General features: G+C 39.0%; 2 protein-coding genes across 2 annotated transcripts in view; both read right to left on the reverse strand.

Moving 5' to 3' along the window:
• The window catches only part of LOC126384249 (uncharacterized), an 83,619-nt gene extending 69,063 nt beyond the window's left edge, over positions 1-14,556 (reverse strand). The window contains exons 1-11 of the mRNA XM_050035209.1: positions 14,474-14,556; positions 11,807-12,073; positions 11,340-11,618; positions 10,922-11,224; positions 9,642-9,743; positions 9,183-9,215; positions 6,827-6,837; positions 4,039-4,196; positions 3,570-3,838; positions 2,595-2,873; positions 2,025-2,327 (exon numbers count right to left, since the gene is read on the reverse strand). Of these exons, the coding sequence (XP_049891166.1) occupies positions 2,025-2,327; positions 2,595-2,873; positions 3,570-3,838; positions 4,039-4,196; positions 6,827-6,837; positions 9,183-9,215; positions 9,642-9,743; positions 10,922-11,224; positions 11,340-11,618; positions 11,807-12,073; positions 14,474-14,525 (2,056 nt within the window). The 5' untranslated portion in view covers positions 14,526-14,556. The remainder of the gene's footprint in view (positions 1-2,024; positions 2,328-2,594; positions 2,874-3,569; positions 3,839-4,038; positions 4,197-6,826; positions 6,838-9,182; positions 9,216-9,641; positions 9,744-10,921; positions 11,225-11,339; positions 11,619-11,806; positions 12,074-14,473) is intronic.
• A 2,787-nt stretch (positions 14,557-17,343) lies between these two features.
• Positions 17,344-27,145, reverse strand: LOC126384250 (uncharacterized). Its single transcript, XM_050035210.1, has 13 exons — positions 26,241-27,145; positions 24,313-24,579; positions 23,746-24,075; positions 23,467-23,573; positions 23,225-23,421; positions 21,590-21,657; positions 21,208-21,480; positions 20,044-20,186; positions 19,857-19,989; positions 19,418-19,720; positions 18,844-18,942; positions 17,538-17,555; positions 17,344-17,375 (listed from the first exon to the last, which is right to left on the reverse strand). The coding sequence occupies exons 1-13, from the start codon at positions 26,350-26,352 to the stop codon at positions 17,359-17,361; spliced, it is 2,067 nt and encodes a 688-aa protein (XP_049891167.1). The 5' UTR covers positions 26,353-27,145; the 3' UTR covers positions 17,344-17,358.
• Between the last annotated feature and the right edge of the window lie 208 nt (positions 27,146-27,353).

The following is a 27,353-nucleotide window of genomic DNA, read 5'->3' on the forward strand; positions in this document are numbered from 1 at the left end:
CCCTGTTTAGCCTGGGCCACTACCTTTGCACCCCTTACTATCTCCTCCTGTCTACGTATCTGTTCCACAACCAGCTTTCTTTTATCTTTGAGACCTGCTTTATTCCATACCGGTTTGCCTGAGCCAAGCCCCAGGCCTCCCCGGCCAAACTGAACATTACCTACAATCTCTGCATGCCTAAGAGCTGCCTCTGCCTCCTGAACTACCGACCTTGAGTTTCACTTCCTCCCCTTGGTTGGATTTGGAACCACACTCCTAACTACCACGCCCTTACTCCCAGATAACAAGAGCTCTGTCCTGACCATGGTACATTTAAATACTGGCAGCTGAAGTATCCCTTTTCCATACAATGCAACACTAGGCACCTAGGAGCACCCAACCACTTCTTAATATAGGAGCTAACCGACCTTTCCGTTTCCGTTTTACTATACTTTATTTGAGGGAACAACGCGTTTCGCGTTCAGCGTCATCAGGTTCACCTCAGATCAGAGGTGAACCTGATGACGCGAAACGCGTTGTTCCCTCAAATAAAGTATAGTAAAGTCTATGTCAGTGTGCGGAGGATTTGTTTGTCCAGCTCATTGATATGTTGGGTCTAAGGGTCTAAGTCATTCTTTGATTTATATACAAGCACTAAGAAATTTAAGAGCGTTTCAAGAATGGAAACGTCAAACAGAGGTTCATGATGTGACAGCCAAAGGGCTGAACTTCGTACTGTTCACCAACAAAGACAGATGACTGGCTAATGTTTAATAATATAAACCAAATAAGGTTGAAGACCAAAAAGTGTTCCAAATGAGTCTGCAGAAACTTCACAGCCACAGTAACTTCAGTGGAGTTATCTTCTAATCCTCACTGGGAGCCTGTCAAGACAAATTTATAAATGGTAAAGTTCAATAACTGAAAGGTATTTGAGGCATTTTTGACATTCAGTATGGAAAAAGCAAAAATAAATAAATGAAATAAAATATAATAAAATAGATAAATATATTTTAGTCATATATCAGTTTCTGGACTGTACTTAAGTGTAGCCTTTAGAGAATTTCTTTAGATTTTGCACAAATATCTACTCAGACTAAAGGATGAATTGATTATAATTTGGTGGTCAAAGGTCACTGTGACCTTTTGTCCCTCTCATTCTTGTGTATACAAAATCTCAAGAATACCTTTGGGAAATTCTTCAAATTTGACACAAACGTCCACTTGGCAATGAGCTGATTAGAATTTGGTGGTCAAAGGTCAAGGTCACTGTGACCTCACAAAACATGTTTTTGGCCATAACTCAATAACTCATATGCTAATTATGACAGTTTAACACAAATGTCTAATTAAATAAAATAGACAAACAAACTGGACATTAATGGTTGATCACTAATGTTCACAAGCACATATTAGCAGATACATACAATTTTCATTGATAAAACAAATAAAAGGAAAACGTACTGTTTGCAGGTCTGAACCCTGAAATACAGATGAGAGATTACAGTATTATATGTTAAAGAAAAGAAAAGAAAGAGCTTTATTTGTGAGGAAACAAATAAACAATTGTCATATGTTGACTTGTCATCTCTAATGTGTACTGTTGGCAGTAAAACTAATGAATTATACTATTTTTTGTGTCTGCATATGCACATGGTATTTTGAGCAGTTAATGGTTTTTGACGTATTATCCTGGAGTTAAACCAACATATTGAATCAAATAGAGTGAAAATGTCTTCACTCACCATGGTTGTTTCTCTTCCAGATGAAGAGTCCAGTGATGCAGAGTATCAGCAGCAGCAGTCCTACAACAACTCCAATAACGGCATCAGCAGGAAACTGTGAGGGAGGAACTAGAACCACAACAGAACATTCACACTTTGTCTCAACCACTAGATGGAGATGATTAGAATTGGTATCAAATACTTCTGGGTATAACATCTTTATGATTAATCTATAGTGGACAAACAAAACAAAAAACAAACAAACAAACAAAATAAACAGGTGTGTTTTTCCATTTCCATCACATCTGTTTCCAGTCTTACCCCAGTTGGTCCTGATCACTGCTTTGTCCAGTTTGCTGACGATGTCGTCCTTCACACCAGAGAGATGAAACACACAGTCGTACCTCCTCCAGTCTTCAGGTGGGACTGATGAAAGGTTCAGGTCACTGCTCATCTGGAAGGATCCATCATGGTTGTGGAGGATCTCTCCGTGGTCCACGTCCTCATGAATCTCCTCTCCATCTTTCCTCCAGAACATCATGGCTCTGTCAGGGTAGAAACCTGTAGCGTGGCAGCTGACTGGAGAGGAGGGAGACTTCTGGAGGAGAGACACTGAGGGAAGCTCTGCAGAGAGAGAGATAGAGACAATGGAGGGAAAGGGAGTAAGAGAGGGAAAAGGGGGCGGTCTTAGCTTTGTTGGAAAGTCGCAGAGCATGCAAAAATCAGTCTCTACTGATTGGTGAGGGCTATACAAATGTTACTGCCACAGAAAACGGCCAAAAAGAAAGACTGACAGACAGACTGATTGGAGTGATAATACAATTACAGTTCAGTCTGAGTAGACTGTATAAACTTGTGTCCATGAAACAACATCGGGTCATGTGATCCTACCTGTTCTCTGCAGGGAGCTCTTGCCAAAGGTCACATACATCTTCAGCCACTCAGGTAAAATCTGAGTGAGTAAATGCTTAAGGTTTTTAAGGTCAGCTTTATTAACATCCCATTTCCGTTTGATGATGAGAGCCTGTGGTTTAGGAGCAATCCATGTCAGTGTCTTCAGGTCAAATGATAGGAAGTCTTCTCCATCATAACCAACCTGATTAAAACCATTAACCTCTCCAGTCTCATCGTCCCACTCACAGCCACTCATACTCTGTAAAATGTGAATACCTGAGAGACAAAGACTGTAATTAACCATGATGAACAGATGATATATTCAGAGGAAAGATGGTTTAAATATATTGTATGATCCTCCCAATTTTGTGGTGCTCTAATGATTCAAGAGCAGACAATAATAGCAGTTTTTTTTATATGACTGATGAAACTCAACTTCTATTTCACAGTTTAAAAGTCACAATGGTAGCCATTGCTCTATGAATCCCTGACTGCCAGTGGCAGTAAACAAAGTGAGTATGTCCTCTTGCATTCTGTGCACATTAAAGTCTGTTATCAACAGTGACATCTGTTTGACGCCTGCAGTCTCAGATACAGTCCCAGCTCTAAATACCTTGCAGATACCTGCAATGTGTGCACATTTACATGTTCATATAAGAATATGTTGTATGTTGTATGTTGTATGTAGGTACAATTTATTTATATAGTGCTTTTCACAGACGAAGATCACAAAATCCTTTTTATGGGCAATTTCACAATGTACATAGGATGCAAGTAGAGCATTCCAAATGTAAGTGTTTTGGCCTCAAAGGCTCAATCACCACGTCTTCAGGCGGGTGCAAGGAACAGACAGCAAATTTAGCGTATTCAATCAAAGAGAGCAGGCTAAAGAATACGGGTGAAGTAATTCAGCCACATAAGCAGGAGTATTTTAAGGCATAAAAATCAACAAACAAGAATAATGAAGCCTACCTCCAGTTTGGTTAAAGCGCTGCTTGAAATTGTTAATCGTGGCTTTAAGGATGTAAGGCTGAACCTCAGTACATTGTTGAAAGTACAGCTCCCCGTGCTGAGGAAAGTTTCCAAATATTTTTTTCATCCAGTCCTGGTTTGTTTCTATCTTGTTGTTGCTGTCACAGTAACCTATCAGAATGCCATCAACCACTCCAGCAGCAACAAACTCTGGGAAGTTTGGAACTCCAGAAGACACAGTGATGAAAAACTCCAGCAAGTGTTTCACTGTAGGACAAACAAGGTTTATACATTCAGTATAAATATACACACATCATCATAATCATCACACTCATCGTGGATATGATGTATTCAGTGTGATTCTGAAAAAAAAAAAGTAGTTAGAGTGAAGCTAATCTGCAGGTGTGTCCTGGAGCTGCCCAGGAGCAAAATACAGAGCTGTGTGGAAAGTGAATCAAAGATGAAAAATGTGATCTTACCTGGAGATACAGTGTGACAGAAGAGAAGCAACAACAGTAACGTTTTCATCTTGTTTTTATAAAGAAGTAGGGGTAAAGGACTGAGCTGATTAAGTTGTTTAGTTTTCTGTGTTTTTTCCTTGTGTAGGGAGGTGGGAGTGTCTCTGTTCTGATGACAAATGGATAGATGATACAGAAGTTGGTAAACTTGTTTTACTCCCATGAAGATCACTCTGTCAGTACATTGTGTCAGAGCTAGTATTAAATGAGGATCAACATGTGACTCTGACTTTAAACGTTTTGCAGTTGCACTTGTGATCGGCACAGAACAAAGGGGAATAAATTACATAATATGGTGGTCAGTGTAAACTAGAAGGACATAATTAAGTATGAGAACATTTCCACCTGATACCACATAATAATGTGATAAAAATTACATTAAGGATTTATTGACCCCCTACGTGCCTGGACGTTCTCTTAGGTCAGTGGATGCAGGTCTGCTGGTTGTTCCATGACCTCAGCTCATGACCAATGGTGACCGGGCCTCTGTTGTCAGACCCCCAAACTGTGGAACACTCTGCCTATTGAGATCAGACATGCTACATCATTAGCACCTTTTAAAATCCCTTCTTAAAACTGTCTTTCATAGGAAAGTGTGGCGGCAGAAGTGAATAAATAAAGAGTGAAACGATCAAGTTGTTTTTTTGTGTTATTTAATAATGTGACAGAGCAGATTAATAAGAGTTAACACAGAGTCAATCTCTTTCAGCTGACAGGTCAGAGCTTTGATACCTGGAGTGTCCTCTGTAGGTCTGACAAAGAATAACAGATTTGGCCACATAATTAAAACTAAGAAGTGCACAGCAAAAGGGAGGCAAAGGGAGTCCTCTAGTTAACTGATAATTGTCATGAGAAAAGCTACAAAGCAAGCTTGTCATACATAAATGAAAACTCTCCAAGGAAAGTTTGCTTCAGGTATAATGAAGCCTTACACATGAGGAAGCAAAATACATGTCTATGTATGGCAATGATTCATTTTGTTTATGAAGACTGAATGAATTTTCTTAATATTATTAAATGTTATAATTTATTTAACACCCAAAATCATTAACAAGTCTGATGATTCTCAGATTTGGAATGGATGACAAAAGTTTAACTGACGCTGTGTTCCGCTTTCAAAATAAAAGCAAGTGAGTTAGAGATTTTAAAATAAAATATTTTTCTCCTCCGCGGTATAATTTTTGGGTGGGACACATGCACCTGTGTCCAATATTGGAGGGGACACGTCCGATATAGCTCATTTTCAGCAGTACACACACAACACACACTGTAAATAAAGACATAAACGTTGCGTTATTGAGTTTTACCCTGTTTAGAGTCGTTAGTTCGTTTGTTCGTTGAATCACAAAGCTGTAGTTGTGTTGTGTGTGTGCAGTTGGTATGACAGGGTCACAGACCATTTTCTGCAAAAGGAGCGGAGGGCAGAATTCATGTACAATAAATGTGTGTTTCAGTAATATTTGAGAATGTTCAGAGAATGTTGCTGTATAGCACTGTTTGTTACCTGGGCCAGTGTTAAGGTGCTGCTCCTTTCAGGGAAGCTTATTTTGAGAGAAAATCAGTTCTGGTGGTGTAGACACAGTTCAGGTGTTTAAACCCATCTGAAAATCTTTGAGGTGTGTTTTGCTGTGGTTCTGTGGCATGAGTGTGGTTAAAAAACGGCTTCAATGAAATGTTCCTTTAATAAGTTACTGCCTCGCTACAATATGACAAATTTTATGATGTAAACTTAAAGTGAGCTTCCCCTGTTTGAAAGACCAGCAGCCGCCACTGTGTCATACCACAACAAGAGTGTTTCAGATGCAGAGCGTTTTGCCTGCCCGATTTTGTTAACTTGCAGACGATGTTGAATTGGTCATCTTCCTTGATATTTGTGCTTCTACCATAAATAAGCAAGTAAGCTATGTAGTTAAATAAATTGGGTTTTTTTTGTCTGTTTTAATCGTTTTTATTGTTGTTATTTCCTACTTTGTTGTGCTGTAGCCTCCAAACAAAATAAATACTTTTCAAAGTCTAGTTATGAATGATGTGGATCAAAGATTTGTGGCTGTGTTTTAGTTATTAAAAATAAATCCTTCCTTATCATATCTATATTTGACACACAGTACCTGTTAACAGGAGAACTCACCTCAAACTGGAAGTGAGTGGGACCTAACCAGAAGTTGTTATTTTAAGCCTGAAATTGATATGGGTCGATCAGAAGTTCATACATTTATTACTTATTAGAAAACTATTTACAGAGAAATCTTCACATCATGACTGATCACAAGTGTAAGAGACTGGTACTCAAAAAAAGTACGTTATCAACCCAACAATAAACTCATCAAAATCAGTGAATACAAATTTGTTGTCACTGATTTTGATGAGTTTATTGTTGGGTTGAGCGGAATACTTGGCTGAAACAAGTATCTGGTGAGTATATTATCATTATAAGTTCATAAGTACTTAGAAACTGATTTCTTCAAATATTCTCTTGATGATCCCAGAACAGTAGATTAGATTATAAAGATCTGGGTCATTTGTATGTCAGCAAATTTCCTCTTGTGCACTGTGACAGCTGCACAGACAAAGGTGGATAATAACTGTAGCTACACTCAACTACACACAAACAAAAGCTGTTTAATTTCTTGTACTGGTGTGCGTTTTTTAAAACTTCATCTCAGTCTCACAGCTTTCCTTGTAAAAAAAACAAACAATAAAACCTGCTTGACCTGCTTCAAGTTTTGATTTACATGTTACTTCCTCGTAGACTGTAAGAGGAAACACTTTCATATATTAAGTTCAGCAAGAAATGAACGTCTCAGGCAAGTCTGGCATTAATGTCTTGCAAAACTTCCATCTCTAAGTAATGATGCACTTTCAACACAATGTATCTGTCACTGCCAACTTCAGCTGCCAACTTAGATTCCTCATCACGAGAACAAACCTGCTTGAACAGGTGGAAAAAAATGAACAGCTGAAGATCAGAAAATGTTCTGGCAGTGTCTTCTACTTTGGTAACCAGTTTCTCTCTGTATGGAGGAATTTCAGATTTTTAAGTAGACATGGCCAAATGAATCCGTGTACCCTTTGTTCTTTATTTTTTCTGTTTCAAAACCAGATCAGAAAAATGGTAAAACAAAACAACAGAAATCACATGTTTTGTAGTTGTTGTTTTGTTTTATTAAAACAGAAGAACGTGAAAATGAAGTTTTTAATTTCTTTGGTTTGTTATTGTGATATTTGGACAAATTCGGGGAATGCAGGGAGATCTGTGAAAGATCTTTTCAACTTCACAGAGGAGCGCTCCATTCTCAACTACTTGTAGCCTAGTTATGGCCGCACTCCAGCCTTATGCAGACCTGATCTGTGAACTTTTTGAGAGTGGCAAGACACACGCAGAAATCAGTGACATTTTACAGCATGAAGGGGCCATGCAGTGTTCCATAATGAGTGTCAGGAGATTCTGCATGGAGCACAACCTTCGGAGATATGTTGTCTCAGACACTGAATTGGAAACGGCTGTGGTTTCTGCAAAGTTCCTGAAAAACACAGTTTTTTAAAACCTTAAACTGTGTGAGAGCTCCTATAGTCCTCCTAAATGTGAAGCACATGAAGTGGTCATAATTTGAGGGAAAAAAAATTCAAAATCAAAATTGAACTCACATTCTGTATGGCAAATGTCTATTATGCTTGGATTTATGGCTCTATATAAAACAAGAACAATATAATAGCCCCTTTTCCACCAACATTTCCAGGAACTTTTATAACCAGGAATTTATTTACCTGGTTAAAATGATTCCTGGTAATCTGCGTGGTTTGCGTTTCCACCGCACCTCAAAGTTCTGGAAAATGTATTCAAATTAGCGTGATGACGTAGATGATTTGTGTGCCCTGTATTTGGCTCCGCCGGCTTGGCTGGTTACATGCTGGTAGAGAGGTGGGGCTGTTTGTCTCAGCCAGCAGCTAAGTTTAAAAGTCTTTTAAGATAAGTGTCAAACTAAGTTAGTCTACATACAGACAGCTGTCATTTGAGCTTATTAGTAACAATTCACTATCAGCTGAACTATCGTGCTGTCCTTGTGTAAGACATAACGTTAGTGTCGGTGGACGAGAGACTGTGGAGTGTGGACAGAGCATATTGAATATCGCTGTCTGCATGTTTACATGTTCATGCTTGCTGTACTCATGTATTGGCTTCTTACTTGCTAAGGGTTAATGTCACTTACAGTAACAAGTGTAGCTGTCGTCAACTCGAGTCATTTTCGAGTTATCTTCACTTCGTTTCCACCGGGGCCGCTCAGCTGTTCACTGGTTACCGTGTCGTGTCGGTGTATGTGTGGATATGTGTGTGTGGAGGAGTTCACCGCCGGCACAGAGAGCAGAGGAGAACCGATACCGTTAGCGCTTATCAATACTACGGTCTTTGATAATTTAGCCCTGATGCTAATTTAGTACCGGGTTTCGGGATCCATCCTTCATCAAAACAGAAACGAAGTGGAGCTTGTAGAAATGAAATAAAGTTTGCAGTGTGTGTTCTACCAATCAGCGTTCCTTAGCACATCGCCCCGCCCCTCAAGAATTCTAATCTGAAAAGTCCTACCCCGCTACTAGGTACTTTTTTCAGGGAAAGTTTGGGGTTGAGGGAAAGTTTTTTACCTGGGTAATTTATGTGGAAACAAGCAGAGGTTTTTCAAAATCCCGCGTAAATGAGAAAAGATCCTGCGGTGGAAAAGGGGCTAATGTTAACCATGTTTGCCATCTTAGTCTCGCTTGTTAGCATGCAAATTATCACTAAACACAAAAACACAATTACAGCTATTTAGCACACTTTGCTGTGCATATATTTTGTCATAAACCTAAGTACTGGACAAATAAAAACTTTGCCCTGATGATGCAGCCCTTTCTCATCCCTAGGGCGCCAAATACTGACACTTTGTCACGTCCCTTAGCCATAACCTGAACATGGCTAAAAGGCATAGAACATTTTTGTGTTAACCCTTTTTACCCTCGTCTCACAAAATAATACAAATGAAATTATTGATATTTTTTTCTCCCCTGAGCAGAACCAGTAGTCCTGTCAGTCCTATGTGGATGGACACCTTTCAAAGTCAGCTTTGGTCCATTTGAATGTTAGTAGGTTGGTACCCTGAAATCCAGATGAGAGAAAATTATTGTCAATATTTCAATTTTTTTTAAAGGATTTAAATTAAACCCTGAGCTATGGTGGCCCTGAGGGTCAAAATTACATTTCAGAAAACAAAGCATTATATATCAGAAAACAAAATGAAATTTCACTAAACAACAACAACATTTAACAAAATGACAACATTTAAAAAAACACAACAAAATTTTGATAAGCAAAACATGTCACAAAACACAGCCACATTTCAAAAAAACAAAACACTCCACAAATCACAACATAAAGCAATGTCCTTGTGTTTTCGGTAATGTTGTGTTTTCTGACATGTCTTGTTTTGACCATCAGGGGCTACTGTACTGATTACTTAATAAAAACATTTATTTAAAACTATCACAGGTATTTAAAGAGTGAAGTAAAATTTTTGTTCCTCACCATTATGTTTCCTTTTACAGATAAAGCATCCAGCGTAGACAAGTGCCAGCAGAAGCAGTACTCCAACAGCTCTGATAATTATAGGACCAACATGAGACTCTCCTGCAACAACAGAACATTTACACTTTAGATTCACTTGCATTGTTTGAACTCAAAAAGCATTGCAGTCTGGCTCTTAATGGAGCAGGCGACCAGGTGTGGTTTGGCACACAAGTGTCTTTTTTGACCGGGCCAGGGACAGACTATGTTTTGATTTTTATGTTAAAAAGCCGATAAGTGTCTGTGTTAATGATGTCACGACCAATTACAGACCACATTATCTACCAAGTGATGAGAAGGGTTCCCACACATTTTACCAATTAATTTTCAAAACTTTTCAGAGTGTTTTCATAATATTTTACCCTATTTCCATGGCTGTATTTAAATAGTTTAAATTGTGTAGACCTATTGACGATACAGACATACAGTACATCATGAAACAGACACTTTCCAGGTATTAGCAGATCAGCTGCCAGGGCTTGCTGACTTTACTTGCTTATTAGACATTACCACCACTAACTAGCTGCATATGCCAATTGACCAGACCAGCACATATGGGTACTTCACAAAACATCAAGGTCATGCCCCTTTTGGGGGATAGAAAACCAAAGATCTGAACTGATTAACAGTTAATTTGTTAATTGGTTAACTGCCAAGAATATTTTTGACCAGGTATGTATGTTGGTCAAAAGGTGAATTTTTCTACTCCTCAGTTTACTGCACTGCGCACCACTGATGATCTGGTGGAAGCTAATGTTAGCCTAGTGGCGCTACTCATCTTGTGATAACTGCTTGTAACGCCCTCCTGGCCCAACAGTGTTGCTATGGAAACATCTGGCCCATTCACCTGGTCACCCCGAAGGCTGCCATGGTGAGTACACCCAAAACCCCCTTTAGCATTGATAACTACTGTTAGCTCTGTTAGTGCTTTTAGCAGTGTCAACACAGCTGGTGGTGCTAACAGTTCGGGCTAGGGTTAACAGTTAAATACGCTAAAGGGGTTTGCTGCTCAAAATGAAGCAGCTCCCTCACTGTGGTTACCTGGGGGGCGATCATATGGTGGCCAGCTGTGTAGATGACTGAGGATCTTCAAAAGAGAAACCTAAACTGAAGATGCTATATTGAAACAAGGGGCATAAAGTTGCATCAACTCAGCAAAAACAGAATGCATGCACAGCATTAGAGGTGAAGTAAACTAAACATGCATTTCCTATCGTCATCACTTCTGATTGAAGCCTTACCCCAGTTGGTCCTGATCACTGCTTCATCCAGTTTGGTGACGATGTCCTCCTTCACACCAGAGAGCTGAAACACACAGTCGTACTTTTCCCAGTCTTCAGGTGGGACTGATGAAAGGTTCAGGTCAACACTCATCTGGAAGGATCCATCCTGGTTGGGGAGGATCTCTTCGTAGTCCACGTCCTCATGAATCTCCTCTCCATCTTTCCTCCAGAACATCATGGCTCTGTCTGGGTAGAAACCTGTAGCGTGGCAGCTGACTGGAGAGGAGGGAGACTTCTGGAGGAGAGACACTGTGGGAAGGTCTGCAGAGACACAGATATACAGTGGGTCTCTGTATCTTACTTCATATTCGCTACAATGCTAAATTACATCAGGACACACTGTGTCATAAAACAACATCGGGTCATGTGATTCTACCTTTTCTCAGCAGAGAGCTCCTCCCATACTGCACATACTTCTTCAGCTGGTCAGGACAATGTTGGGTGAGATAGGTTTTAATGGCCGCAAATCCTGTTTTGTCATTGTCCCACTTGTGTTTGGTGGGGACAGCTTGTGGTTTAGGAGCGAGCCATGTATCTGTCTTCAGGTCAAGTGCTATGAAGTCTTCTCCATCATAACCATACTGATTAAAACCATAAACCTTTCTAGTCTCATAATCAAATTCACAGCCAAACATCCGCTGGAAAGTGTGGACCCCTGAGCAACAGAGACAGAGACTGCAGTCAACTAACAACTGAAACAGAGACTAAAACAGTGATTTGAAATACATACATAACCAACTTTTTAATTTTGTATGCGATTTATTCTTACATGTCACATTAATTTGCTGCATGACAAGCTAGGGTAAAAATGTTTCAGTGGGTAAAAGTGAAATGTAAATATACCTCCAGTTTGGTTAAATTGCTGCATCAAACTCTCAATGGTGGTATTGAAGAAGCTGTGACTATGACGACACTCATCATTGTACCAGTCCATGTGTTTTACATCATCTTTCAGTAGTTTTTTCATCCAGTCCTGTTTGGGTTCTGCTCCTGGGATGTTGCTGTCACAGTAAATCACCTCAACTTCATCAACCATAACAACAGCAACAAACTCTGGGAAGTTTGGGACTCTCACCGATCCAGTGTAGAACAGTTGCAGGGAGTGAGTCACTGTGAAAAAAAAGAAAACATTTTCTGTTACGTGTTCATTAATCTTGTGTGACTGGTTTCCATCCACATTCAGCCTGGTAGTCAGTGCTGAGTGACAGAAGGACAGAAGCAAACAGGAAGCTGCTTTGTCCTAACTGACTAGCGATTGAGTTGTCCTGGAAACAAACTATCGTAAGGCACAAATCAGTATTCAGTCAACTAAATATTCTTAATGGTCCTTTGAGCTGGAGCAAAACAATTCAATGGACAGAGCAAAACCATACAGACAGCCAAGATATCTGTCAGAATACCAGATGTCATTCTCTAGCTTGCCCTCAGAAGCTATTCCTGCTATTACTCAACCTTTAGACTCCCACGCTATCTTAAAGAACAACTTGAATCTGGAAAAAAAAACTGTCAAGTCAAGTCAAATTTATTTATATAGCATGTTTAAAACAACCTAGGTTGACCAGAGTGCTATACAGTTCCTCCAAATATAAATACTGGGAAGAGGGTTGAGCAACAGTCATACTCTGCTTCATCAACTTCTTGACATTCATCAATTCCAATTGCCCCTGACCACAGTAATCATTCCCTGGGACCTTGTGTACATCACAGACCTCCACCTATAGTCAAATAGCTGTGTGACAAGTTATATGAGCACAACATCCCCATCTTCCTTTGCCACCTTGACCCAGCCAGCTTTGCTCCCTGCCCACCCCACAGTCAGTAAAGGCCTCTACACATGATCAGCTGTAAAACCGCTTTGCGCTGGCTGTCCCATTGTTTGTCTATGGAGAGGGCGGCAACGCCTGACAAAGCGGCACCGCTACCCTTGGCGTCGCGCACCGCTCGGATTTTCCGCCCGAGCGCTGCGCTCAGAGTTGAAATTATTTGAACTTTGACCGCGCCGCTGCGCCGCACCTGGCGGTGAGCGAAGCGCGTTATCATGTGAAGGCCGCTTAGGCTCAAGTCAGCCAAAGCAACACAGACCAGGGGGCATTCTAATGTACAACAATACAATAGCAGGGAGTGAGTCACTGAAGAAGGAACAGGTTTTCTGTTATATGGTTATTCTTTTTGTGTGATTGGTTGTAAATTACCTGAGCACAGCAGACGGTTTTAAAATGGGTCACTACCAACAACAGCAGAAGGCGCTTCATGTCATAGAAAGTGAAGAACTGAAAATGAATTGGAGGCCCAAAACAACTAAACTAATAAAAGAAAAAGCACCCTAAATATAATACATTTTCTTGCAATTGCACTGTGTTAATTTAAGCTGGATTTTTGTTTGCGTTTCTTTGCCAGTATAATTTCCATCCATATTTACTGTAATTAGCAAGACACATTTTGGTATTGCATAACTCCCCTGCTCACTTCATTTATTGAACTGCATTTTAGTGGTGGAATGTCATCAAGTACATTTACATAAGTACAATAAGTACTTTACTTAAGTAATTTCTTCTTGTGCCACTTTAGACGTCTACATTTGAGAGGGGAATGTTGTACTATTTGCTTCATTAGATTGATCTGACAGCAGTGGTGTCATTAGACCTGGGCATCCGAGGCTTTAGCCCTGAATATTTTATAAACAGTTCCAGATCTAAATATAAAGCTATATACTGTATACTATTCAAAAATAAGAGTAGTCCAAATAATTATAAAAAGCCCTGGATTTAATAATCTTTTAGTCCATTCATGCTCATACTTCAATAAATGTACTTAGTCACATTCCACCGCTATTAATGTAAATACATACATTAACAATGTTTCCAAATCTTATTTAAAACAAAAATTAAAATTAAAAAGAAAGTTGTATTCTGTTTCTACTCAACACTAACTGCTGACAACTGCTAATATTTTTAATGTCACAATTCATAATTAATGTGAAAAGTAAAAAAAAAAACAAAAAAAACAAAAAGTAATTAAGGGTAAAGAAGGTGCCAGAGTGCATAAAATAAGCATCAGTTTCACCATCAAAAAAATTAGCCTAATTTAAAAGTTCTGGTGTGATTGCAGCGGCTTGGAATTTATCCACATTTTGATTTCCAGTTTCTATTCACTATTTCTGAGCTGCAGCAGAGAGAGAACATACTGTGAACTGTGTTACTGTGTCATGTAAAATTTTCTTGGAAATCTGTATATTAAATTTAATTGGGTGAAAAATTAAAAAGCTGAAAATTTTCAAACTCCCTGACCAACTCTTGATTTGTTTTGCTACAGGATCAGCAGCATAAATAAACAATTGAGAACAGACATTCTGCTTAAAACAAGAAATCTAAAAGCTGAAATCCAACCAAAACTAATTTTTGCAGACATAGAGAGCTACATGCCCTTATGGTAGGCCTATGTGTTAAAACAAATTATGTACTAATTTAATCTGCTGTTATAGCAACACTTTGAAATAAATTGTGGTCTTACTTGGAGATGCAACATGACAGAAGAGGAGCAACAAAAATAAACTTTTCATCATGTTCTTGGTAGAGCTGATCTTGACTTGAATAAGTGAGGCGCATGTTCAGGTGCAGGAGGTAAAAAACTCAAATTCAAGTAAGCCACAAGCCCACACTGTTAAGAGTGCAAGATGGAGAGATACCATGGCTAGATAGCAATCCAAGTCTATTTTGTGGTGTAGGCACATTTTTCATGACATTTTAATGTCGTGTAAAAAAAAAACAAAAAAACATCATTATACTATTTTTTTGCATTTTATATTTAAACAAAATATATTTTTTGTATCATATTTTATTTTCTTTTTTTACTTTTTAAAACTGTATTTCTTCCTCTAAAATATTATACTCAGAGACCCCCCTCTCTTTGCAGGCTAGTTGGTTCATTCCATACAGTTACGGCGACTGAGGACTGCCTACAATTTGTAATATAGCCTGCATTAAGCTTTTCTTCAGAAGTACTGAAACTCATGTTTATCATCAACAGCGTGTGTTATGTTGGAATTAGCATTTTATGACAAACAGTTTTGCTTATGTCAATATCTGAAGTGTGGAGGAGACAGAAAGATGTGCAGGATGCAGACAGATAGCATCAAACAGGAAGTGAAGGGCACTTCACTTCCTGGCTTCCAACTAACTTGGTGGCTTATAAATTATGATGCATGAAGTAAACTAAATATTTATTATTCAATGAACTATAAATCACATTTAGTCAAAGTGACTTGAACATATGTTAAGGGGTTCATCATACATCCTAATTCCTTCATGAAATCATTATGATGGCATTGTTATGCATGAATTAAGCATGTGTTTTCTTTTTGGTGCAGTATCACTTACTTTATGCACTCTGACACCTTCTTTACCCTTAATTACGTTTTTTTGTTTTACACTTTTCACATTAATTAAAAATTAAAAAATTAATTAATGCAATTAATTACTTATAACAAATATTAGCAGTTGTCAGCAATTAGTGTTGGATAGAAACAGAATACAACTGCTATCATGATTATTTCTTTTTAATTTTAATTTTTGTTTTAAATAAGATTTGGAAACATCATTTAATGTATGTGTTTATGTTAATAGCGGTGGAATGTAACTAAGTACAAACTCACACACACACTATGGGAGATACTGGCCCACTGCTGCCTCGATCGGTTAGTTTGTCTGTTATTGTGTCACTTTGCTGAGTCCAAACTAACCCTTTAAAGCATAACAGTCTGCCTTCAACAGTCACACAATAACACAAACTAACTGACCAAGGCAGTGTTAGACCAGGAACTCCTGTGTTCTGAGGTAAAATTACTGTTTTTGTCAATGGATTCTGGTGGCTTTGAAGAGAGCATAAATTACAGCATCAGCTCCCCACCTCAAAGGGCTCTCTGATGGAAAGGTAGAGTGGTGAAAGTATTTCAAATATAGTGTACATTTACCCTGATATTGATTTTTTAGGCGGCTAAAATATGTTTTGCTACTGCCCCTTGTCCACAGCAGTACATTGCTTAGCTTTTGTGTCAGGACTCCTGCCTGCATCTCTAAACTGGGGGCGTGCCGACTGCCATCTACTGCAGATAATACACTGACTATGGATAGGTACTTCATACAACCCTATTTTAAAAAACATACGTACTATCCCCTTAAAATGCATCGTACACATTATTTGGTATGAAAGTTTAGGTTATTGCACTCAACTTCAGCTATCAGAAATAAACAGTATTTATATCGAGTAACAGAATTTAATTTAACATTAAATTCAAAAAAGGAAAATGACATGCAGTTAATTTCTTCAGTCTTAGCCTGGAGTTTGTAAACGTGTGACTTCATGCACACAAACCACGTAAGAATTTCTTCAAATTTGGCACAAATGTCCACTTGAACTCATTAACAAACTTATAAGAATTTGGTGGTCAAAGGTCACTGTGACCTAACAAAACATGTTTTGGGCCATAACTTAAGAATTCATCTGCTAATTCTGACAAAATTTCAGTCAAATATATAAAAGGATAAAATGATGAAGTGACATTTTATATCCAAAACGTCAAAAGTCAACTCCACTTTGACATCATAATGTTCTGCAAAAAACACTTTTCCAGCCATTATTCAACCTCATAAGTTAGGAACAGAAGGGGTCACATACTTAACTGATGTGTGTGAAGCATCCATGTTTTCACAGACACGGATCAAAACTGTAAGTGCAACTTGACTGATTTGTGGAGGTATACAACTGTGAGGCAGTAATTCTAGTTTTAGAAATGAAAGGCTAGTAAAACACACAACTTTTAACCAATAAACATACAAATGAATGAAAAAATGCAATGAAGAATAAATGCAGTGAATACAGCAGCAAACAACTAATGAATGACCATAACTTGGCAAGATGGATAAATATGTGGAAACACCAGAGACCACAGATGAAATACAATTTATACACAGTTCAACAGCTGAGAGATTGTTGGGAAGTACAGAGAAAATATATGAAGCCATTCAACATCATTTCTATATTGATGGGGGACTCTACATGTATCCTAACATTTCTTAATTACTCTTACTCTAAAAGTAAAGTTTCACCTGGTAGTTAAGATGGCCAGGGAAGAAGCTACCAATTCTCGAGTGGGAACACTCCCCAGAACTCTCTGGCATTCTCGTGAACTGGTAAATTAGTAATGTGTTAAACTGGCTCATCACCAGTTGGCACTCAACATTCCACTTGACATCCTTAATGTTCTCTGCTAACCTGATTTTTGACCCAAAGGTCTTGTGAACTGGCAGGTTAGACAAAAGTTCACTCAGTTCTCTGTGAAATAGGTAAAATTGGTGTCGATTCGGCTACTCCTCACTCAGGGAGTTCAGCATCCTCTTCTAATCTTCACTGTCCCCTGTGAAGATAAGAAGCAAATAAATAGTGAAAGTGAAATGATTCTCATATTGGTGTCCACATTATGCAGGACTTTTGTTTATATAGTAAACTGGATAATAGTTGCTTGTCAACAAGGGAAAAAAGAAAATCAGTTTGAAACATTTCACGGTAGAATACTTACTGTTAGCAGGCTGAAACCCTGAAATACAGATGAGAGAAAACAAAGTTAGTAAATGATTCACATTTTTGAATTTATACAACAAGAAATAGATAAATAGGCTCTTTGTGACTACCCTTTACTTATGATTCGACCCTTTGCCAAGTCCTGCCCCCCGGCCGCAGACTGGCCAATCATAACGTAACATCGGTACCAGGGTCCGACAACAACACAGCTGTGCTCCATTGACTCTAATGCAGTCCTGTCAGATTTCCTTCATTTTCAGGGTGGTTATGTGAATTTGGAGCTAAATGTTGTGCCTGGGGCACGTCGTGTATTAATGATACTTGTTACCTGGAGAGGTTGGAAAAAGATAAACCTTTTTTCCCTGTTCCAAAACCAAAACCAAACCCTGACAAGTGTAGGGTTAGCTAGCTAGCTACTGAAGATATAGCCTACTGAATGTATACACATGCTGCTTTTGCTTTTTAATGACTGAGCACTGAAACAAAGACCGACCCTGCTGTACAGGAACCAGTGAAAGGAGGCATGAAACCTTTGCTGATATTCAACCAGCTGTGTGTCATCGCATTGTGCGCAGATTAATGTTTGACTTCCCCAGAGATTGCTGCCCGTCTGGCAGCGGAGGTCCCGGTGCTTGCAGCGGCATGGGGGCGAAGACAAACACCGTCCATCTGCACACACTGCGATGACACTCAGCTGGCTCAATATAGACAGTTTCCCTTTATATTCATTGTCTTCTGTGGCGATCAGCAGTGATGTGGTGGTTCACTTTTACACCGTGATCTGTAGCCTATAGTTCAGCTTTAGCTTCTGANGCTTGCAGCGGCATGGGGGCGAAGACAAACACCGTCCATCTGCACACACTGTGATGACACTCAGCTGGCTCAATATAGACACAGTTTCCCTTTATATTCATTGTCTTCTGTGGCGATCAGCAGTGATGTGGTTAACTTTTACACCGTGATCTGTAGCCTATAGTTCAGCTTTAGCTTCTGACTGTCTTTGTCTTTTTAGCCGGTGTTTACTGCTGAGTCAGTTTGACATCCTCGATATATCCTTCAAACACATTTTGTAAACCCCTCTGTCTGCTTCTTTCTGGAATCACTATTTAATTTTTCCGAAATATGATAATATTTCTTCAGGGAGTGCAGTTAGTTACAGTGTGGGCTCCATGCTTACTCTAACAGCTTGTCGGACCATCACAAAGGGGCGGGGCCAGAACTACCACACAAAATATGCAGGATTACACTATCACAGATGTTTATTCTAAATTCATTCATGGAGTAAAAACATCTCTATTCTTCACCATTACTGTTCCTTCTCCAGATGAAAAGTCCAATGATGAAGAGTGACAGCAGCAGCAGCAGTCCTACCACAACTCCAATAACAAGACCAGTGGGGAACCCTGAAGAAGAAACTGAAACCAAAGCAGAGCATTCAGACTTTGGGTTCATTCATATTGTTGAAACTTATGTTGTATGTCAGCACCTGGCCTCTAAATGTGGCTGCAGTTGTGTAATGTTTTAAGCCTTATGGATGGGTAAATAAACCATATCTTGGAAAATTTCACTATTAGTCATACTCTAGACAAATAGAACACATCGGAAACTTTGTCTAAGGAGGTTCAACTGCAGCTAAGGGGTTAAGTGCAGACCACAACATGCCCATTTTGAGTCTACATGGGGACCTTTGTTGCATCTCTATTTTCTATCATCTCAGTGATGTCTCTTAATGCCTAATTTCTAATGAGTTCTTTCTTGTTATATGTCTTACTGTTCACCAAAAAAATAGAAACCTGATGTGCAGTTTTTTAGATATCCTGCCAAGTAACAGATGAACAAATAAGACTCAACCACAAGGACTTCTGATTCCTCTCTTACCCCAGTTGGTCCTGATCACTGCTTTGTCCAATTTGGTGACGATGTCCTCCTTCACACCAGAGAGCTGAAACACACACTCATACTTTCCCCAGTCTTCAGGTGGGACTGATGAAATGTTCAGGTCACTGCTCATCTGGAAGGATCCATCGTGGTTGGGGAGGATCTCTCCATGGTCCACGTTCTCATGAATCTCCTCTCCGTCTTTCCTCCAGAACATCATGGCTCTGTTTGGGTAGAAACCTGTAGCGTGGCAGCTGACTGGAGAGGAGGGAGACTTCTGGAGGAGAGACACTGAGGGACGGTCTGCAGAGTAAAGAGAGGGAGAGACACTGAGGGAAGCTCTGCAGAGTAAAAGGATTCAATGTAATATAACTGTACATTTGACACAGAGCATGAAATTGCTGTTCCTGTTAATCTACATCAGGTCATGTGATTTTACCTGTTCTCAGCCGAGGGCTCTTGCCATAATCCAAATACTTCTTCAGCCACTGAGGACAACGCTGGGTGAGGTGATACTTGATGTTTGTCATTCTAGCTTTGTCATTGTCCCACTCCTTTTTGATGTTAGCAACCTGTCGGAGTGTTTTCACCAAGTTTTCACCGTATCCTTTTTTAAAGATATAAACTTGTTGTTCAGGTATCCATGTTTCTCTCCTCAGGTCCAAAGACATGAAGTCTTCTCCGTCATAACCAAACTGATTGAAGCCTTTAACCTCTTCAGTGTCATCATTCCACTCACAGCCAAACATGTTCTGCAAAGTGTGGATACCTGATAGAGAGACAGACAAATACCAGTAATTGCCGTAAACAGCCACTAAAACAACTATATGTTGATTCTTCATTACATAAAGATGTTCTGATGATCAAATCATATTTTGTGATGATATATCTTCTTTGGTGGTGTTTGTTACAAGTTACTGTTGGAGCTAAGCTAATAATAAAAACCATTCTACTTTAAAACAGTTTGTGTGATCCAAAGTCAAACAGGTAGCTTTGGAAACCTCCTCCATGGACACCTTTCTAGTCCCTGTGTCCTCAAACGAGATGATAATAATGCCCCAAATTTCTCAAACAAGTACTTCCTAATAACTTGTTACTGTTGCTAAAATTAATCAAATTTGTATGCCTTTGTAACTACAAATGTTATTAAGCATCAATAAACAAGTGTCAACCACAAAATTTAATGAGGTTATGTACCTTGTCCAGTTTTGCGTCCGTATCGGCTGTAGACTGACTTGGCAGAGATGGCTGCCATCTTGTTTATACATGGACTTGTTTACTGTGCTTTTGCTACCACTAGATGATATAAAAAATGTCCACTAAGGGCTCATTTATGCACAATGTTAAATAAAGATACGAAGATGGATGGAGCATTCTGTCTGTTTCTGCCTCATTTGTTGTTGTGTCAAACTTTTGGCTCCGCCCTCTAGTGCCATCTATTGGTTGTATCTATGCCATCATAGAGGATGCATGGAGGTATGGGGGCAGTGATGTTTACGTTTGAAATGGACATATCTATTTTACTACATACAGGTAGTGTCAATGAGCCTTAACAAGTACAACAGGTCTAAGTTAAGCAAAATGAAGTAAAAGGTGCAGCAAACCCAGTGTCCTCAAATGAGGACACAGGGTCACAAGAGGGTATATAAGTGTGTGGGTGCTGGAGACGTGTTTTTTTGTGTGTGTCAGTGCATGTTTGTGCATATTAGATACATCTATTTGCTACATAGCAAACCAGGATTAAATAAAAAAACGTGTTGTAGCAGTAAAAAAGTGAAACATAAATTCACCTCCAGTTTGTTGGAAGCGCTGCATCAGACTCTCAATGGTTGAACTGAGGAAGCGTCGACCAGCACGACACTCATCAGTGTACCAGTCCAGGTGTTTTGGATCATTGTCTATTATTTTTTTTATCCAGTCCTGTTTGGGTTCTGCTTTCTCAAGGTTACTGTCGCAGTAAATCACCTCAGTGTCATCAACCATCACGACACCCACGAACTCTGGGAAGTTTGGGACTCCATGAGATTCAGTGGAAAAAAACTTGAGGGAGTGTTCAACTGGAGGACAAACAGGGTTTCAATTTTTGAGTTACATATTTGCATCCTTTCTTGTATGATTGGTTGTTAAATTCCTGAGTACAACAAAGAGTTTGTATGACTTTGGGCTAAGAAAAAGACAATAGGCATATTATTAATATTAGTAAACTCTCGTTAGGCTTTTTGATTAATGATACCAGTTTTCTCAACCCCCAAAAAAAGTAAATTAAAAAAAAACAACAGATTGTCACATTATCATTGTTGCGTTTACAGTCTCAGGAAGACACTGTTGAAGCATGGGGGGGGTTCCTGGCACGGGGTCCGCTCATAATTCCGACATCCCATTATTTCGACATCCCATTGTTCCGAAATCTCAATGTTTCGACATCCCATTGGTCCGACCATATTAAACCCATTGTTACGAAGTCCCGTTGTTCCGAAATCTCATTTTTCATTGTTACAAAATAACTGTTTCATGGTTAAGGTCTGGTTAGGTTTAGGCACAAGAAATACTTGGTTAAGGTTAGGAAAAGATCATGGTTTGGGTTAAGATGATAACTTTCATCATCGTTTCTACTTCCTCAAAACAGTGCGACCGTTGTCGTCATGGCAACAGTAAACAACACGACAACACGGTCACTTGCTGCTTTCCCTTGCTGCTTGCTTTTTCAACTTTTTGCATTGCAACATTGAGATTTCAGAACGACAGGACTTCGGAACAATGGGTTTAATATGGTCGGACCAATGGGATGTCGAAACATTGAGATTTTGGAACAATGGGTAATTTTCGGAATAATGGGATGTCAAAATAATGGGATGTCGGAGTTATGACATGGCACTTCCGGCACAACTTCACCTTCCAATGTGCATTAGGGAAGGAAAGAACTCTAAAGAGGTCAAAACTCCAGCAACACTTGTAGTACACAGGACAACTTTTTTGCAAGACCAAGGCATTTCTGCTTGCAGCCTTTATCAGGGTCATCGGTAAGGAAGACATGAGATCCTCTTGTGATAAAAAAACAACTCAGTCACACACATAGAAGTCAAATAGTCACACTTACAATAAAGTATGTTTCAGGAGGTGACCCTGCAACTTACAGGTTATAAACAACATCCCTAGTTTGGAACAAGACACATTAGCCCTTTGGGAAAATAAAGTTGAAGTTGACATGTTAGCACTATACAAACCACTTTTGTCAGAACCACTGGAGTCAAAAAATTATTTAATAACACTTGGTGCGAGCAGGATCAGATTCAAAAGGCTTTTATTTGTTAGAGACACATAAAAGCCAAGTCAAATGCTGGAGTTTAGACTAAATCTTTTACAAATCAGGCTCATATATATATATATATATACCCTAGAACAAACCTAAATCTTGACATCAAAAGCTGTGGCTTGTCTTAGAGTCAGTATAACTCGTTGCCTAGTGAGGTCTCATGAGGCCTTAGCTAAGTAGGGCCAACCTGGCTCCCATACCAAGGTGGGGTTTTATTTGGCTGCATGAGCTGCATTGTATTTTGCAGGTACTTCACCGTGTCACTGTGTAGCACACACTCTTTATCCTCCACCTTTTTGCCTTTTACTCCGGCAGAGCTGTACTGGTCTTTTCCTTTTTTCATTAAGAGATGAGGAATATGATCCTCTAATATCTCTGGACCATTCTTAATTCACTTTTTTCACACAATATGTGAATAGTGATTGAACATTTTTACTCTTCTATGTGAACCTCAATCATCAACATCATTCAACTTTCAAAAAAAAAACTCTGACACAGTCTTACCTCCATTGGTCCTGATCACTGCTTTGCTCAGTCTGGTGACGATGTCATCCTTCACACCAGAGAGATGAAACACACAGTCGAACCTGTTCCAATCTACAGGTGTGACTGATGGAAAATACAAGTCAACTCTCATCTGGAAGGATCCATCATGGTTGGGGAGGATCTCTCCGAGCTTCGTATACTCATTCTTCACCTCAAACACAAACTCAAACACAAACTCACGGATCTTCACTCCATCTTTCCTCCAGAACATCATGGCGCTGTTTGGGTAGAAACCTGTAGCATGGCAGCTGAGTGGAGAGGAGGGAGACTTCTGGAGGAGAGACACTGAGGGTAGCTCTGGGGGGAGGAGAGAATGAAAGGAGTGTAAAGAGAGAAATATATATATATATGTACAGTGGTTCTCTAAACGTTGCTTCACATTCATTGTAATGTAACTATACATTTAAAACAGGACAGGCATATGAACATTGTTTTACCAATTTGTCCACATCAGGTCATGTGATTTTACCTTTTCTCAGCAGAGAGCTCTTCCCAAAGCTTAAATACTTCCTCAGCCACTGAGGACAACGCTGAGTGAGGAGATGCATGATGTTTTTTATTTTAGCTTTGTCACTGTCCCACTCTTGTTTGGTGTTAAGAGTCTGTTGGTATATTTCCATCAAGTCTTCATTAAAGTCCAACTCAAAAGGGGAAAATTGTGTTTCAGGTATCCATGTTTCTCTCCTCAGGTCCAAAGACATGAAGTCTTCTCCATCATAACCAAACTGATTGAAGCCTTTAACCTCTTCAGTGTCATCATTCCACTCACAGCCAAACATGTTCTGCAAAGTGTGAACACCTGATCGAGAGACAGACAAATGCCTGTAATTGCCGTAAACAGCTACTAAAACAACTATACGTTGATTCTTCATTACATAAAGATGTTCTGATGATCAAATCATATTTTGTGATGACATATCTTCTTTTTTGGTGTTTGATCCTAGTTACTGTTGGAGCTAAGCTAATAATTAATCTACTTGACTGTTTTTAAGAAGATAAAAAAAATGTAGCAGCAAAAAGTGAAAAATAAATTCACCTCCAGTTTGTTTTAAACGCTGCATCAGACTTTCAATGGTTGAACTGAAGAACCATTGACCAACACGACACTCATCAGTGTAAAAGTCCAAGTGTTTTGGATCATCGTCTATTATTTTCTTCATCCAGTCCTGTTTGGGTTCTGCTCTCTTGATGTTGCTGTCACAGTAAATCACCTCAGTGTGATTAACCATCACAACACCCACAAACTCTGGGAAGTTTGGGATGCCATAAGATCCAGTGAAGAAAAACTTTAGGGAGTGTTCAACTGAAAAAACAAAACAGGGTGTCACTTTTTCAATTCAGTTTTTCACCATGGCCATCCTATAAGGAGATTAGTTTAAAGGTTCTGTTTTCTGGTGCAGAAAGACATTTTTCATCACATTTAGGATAGGACATTAGGCCCCTTATCAGAAAGATATGAGAAAACTCAAAAGCTGCTCAATGTTTGCAGAAGACCTTGAAAAACACAACAGTTATGCTGCAAAGTTTATGCTGAAAATCTGATTTTGAACTGAATTTTTACATTTCTGTATTTTTTAAAACAAAAAACTATGTTAAAAAATAACCAAAAAAAAAGAAAAATGCTAGCAACCTTACTGGTCAGACCTAATGAGGTTGCTGATATTTGCATTCCTTACATTATAAATGAAATAAAATGAAATGAAAAGCAAAACATAAGAAACCTGCCTCAATATAATGCTTCCAGTTCAATGTCACTGCAAGCCCCAGGACTAGGCCTAAACATAGCCATAGTTAAATTAAAACCTCTTTAACAGTGTCAATTAAAACTGAACTTGTAAAGGTAGGATTTATGGTCAATTAAAACTGAACTTGTAAAGGTAGGATTTATGACTGAGTCGTTGCATTGTATTGTATTACATTTTACAGGTGTACCTAATAAAGTGGTCATTACTTTTCATTAAGTATCAACCATTTAACAGAAGAACTAAACTATATTATTGCGTTATTACATTGCTTAGTGTATTGCTATATATTAGAGGAAAGGAAAACATTGACATAGGTCGTTTAAAGTGTTTAAATAAATCACTGCTGTTCTCTAATGAGCAGTCTTTCTATGCAGCCAGTTTTGCAGCTTCATCACTTGAAAAATATATTTGTTGAAGGTTGCCCTGTACAAATGCAATAACTTTAGATTGATGAAACTAAAAAGCTTTAATTGAAATCCCTTGCAGCAGCAAACTTAGCAACTTTTTTGCAACAGGATCATTTCCTGTGACCTCAGTGACTTGAATTACCGCGCACCCAAAAACAAGTAGGTATGGCTGCAACCGGAGGTGACCTGCCCCCTAGCTATGATTCACCCACTATGTCAGTCACAATCAGCACCTTCTGTCCTTGGTCTGGAAGTGGAAGCCCTGAAGAAAATGCTAAGTTAGCATCTAGTTTTCTATAAGGTGAGTCATGTCTTCAGGGATAATAAATTATAAAGTGGATTATTTTTGGTGTATTTGGCCTCATATTTGTTCATTACAACTTCCTGTTGAAGTAGGGTTTTGATAACTGTAGTGTTGGTGGGTTTGGCATGTCGTGTATGCAACAAATAGAATGTATCTGCAGCTATACATGTGTCAAAAACAACAGCAGAAAGATGAAGGGGCGGGGAACACTATTTGATGGAGAACGCATTTCGACATCTGTTTGCATTAGCAACTTGTACATGTAATGACCGTTTCCCAAAATAACCACAACATACACAACAATGGCCATTTATTAATAGCATACATATAACTAAGGCATATATGGTTAGTTTTGTAATGTTCTGTCATGTTTACAGAAAATAACAATACACATAATGGTATTATTGTAAGATCAGTGGGACAATGTGAAAGTGAAACTAAGGTCCCCAGTGTCACGCTATTGATACAATGACCAAAATCAAACAACTTTTACAGCAATAGCAATAACAAGGGGTCTTACCTGCAGATGCAATGTGACAGAAGAGGAGCAACACAAATAACGTCTTCATCTTGCTTTGATAAGTAAGCCTGGAACTCAACAGAGTCAGCTCAATTGACATTGACCTTTGAGACTGAACCTGCGGGGTGGAGGGCGTGTCCAGCTGTCATTAGGGGGACTGTATGGCCAATAAATGATCATGGAAATATATTTTACAACTGCTACTTTCTGCTTTAAAGCGATGCATGTTTTCAAGCTTTAAAGGAACATTTCATTAAGTTTATCTGAAACTTTCAAAGTCACTATGCATAGTTTTCACTGGACAGGAGATGAAAAACTGTAGGGTAGTCTAAAAAAAAGTGCAAATCTGCCAAATATATTGATGAAAGAAGTACTGAGAACATGTATTTTAGGGAGGAAAAATACCACAGTGTAGGATTAGCCTACATTTCTTACAGTCTGCATTCAAACTTTTACTGCAGTAAAAGTACAAAGTATCAGCATCAAAGTGTTTAGTACCAAAGTTTTCTATGCAGAATGGCCCATCTTAGAATCATATCATATTAGGCTGCCAGGTTATAATCATAGGCATATATGTATTACATTACAGTTTGTAAGGGATGAGCTCATTTCAACTACTTCATGTGCTTTGGTGTTAAGGATCAGGGTGGAACACATAGGGCTGCAAGTCTTTGTCTGTGCACTGTGGGAGGAAGCTGGAGCAAACCCAAGCTGACACAAGGAGAACATACAAACTCCACACAGAAAGGCCCTAGCTGGCCTGTGGTTTCAAACCTGGAAGGCTCTTGCTGTGAGGTGACAGCGCTAACCACAAATGTAAAGGGACAAATCAAACATGATTTGTAATCACTTCAGCTCTCACAGTAAAAGGAGGCAGACAGATTTTAAAACGTGTTTTTGATAACTTAAGTGCTTTTTAAAAAAAACAACAACACTAGAATTACCACGCCGTGGTTCTATGCCTCCACGCACAGGGCAAATTTCTCTTACAATTTACATCCATGTCTGTGAAAACATGGACGCTTCGAACACGGCAGCATTACAATCAGCAAAATTTCAGGGCACCCAAGATTAGTGTCACCAATTCCAACACATTCTCAC

This window comes from Epinephelus moara, chromosome 22 (assembly GCF_006386435.1).
Source record: "Epinephelus moara isolate mb chromosome 22, YSFRI_EMoa_1.0, whole genome shotgun sequence".
NCBI classification, from domain to species: Eukaryota; Metazoa; Chordata; class Actinopteri; order Perciformes; family Serranidae; genus Epinephelus; species Epinephelus moara.

Coding starts and splice junctions, on each gene's coding strand:
- LOC126384250 (XM_050035210.1), bottom strand. CDS start 26,352: ATGTCAATTGAGCTGACTCTGTTGAGTTCCAGGCTTACTTATCAAAGC. Junction 24,580..26,240: donor ATCTGCAGGTAAGACCCCTT/GTTATTGCTATT, acceptor TTGTTTTTTCAG/TTGAACACTCCCTAAAGTTT. Junction 23,574..23,745: donor GAGCTCTCTGCTGAGAAAAG/GTAAAATCACAT, acceptor TCCTCCCCCCAG/AGCTACCCTCAGTGTCTCTC.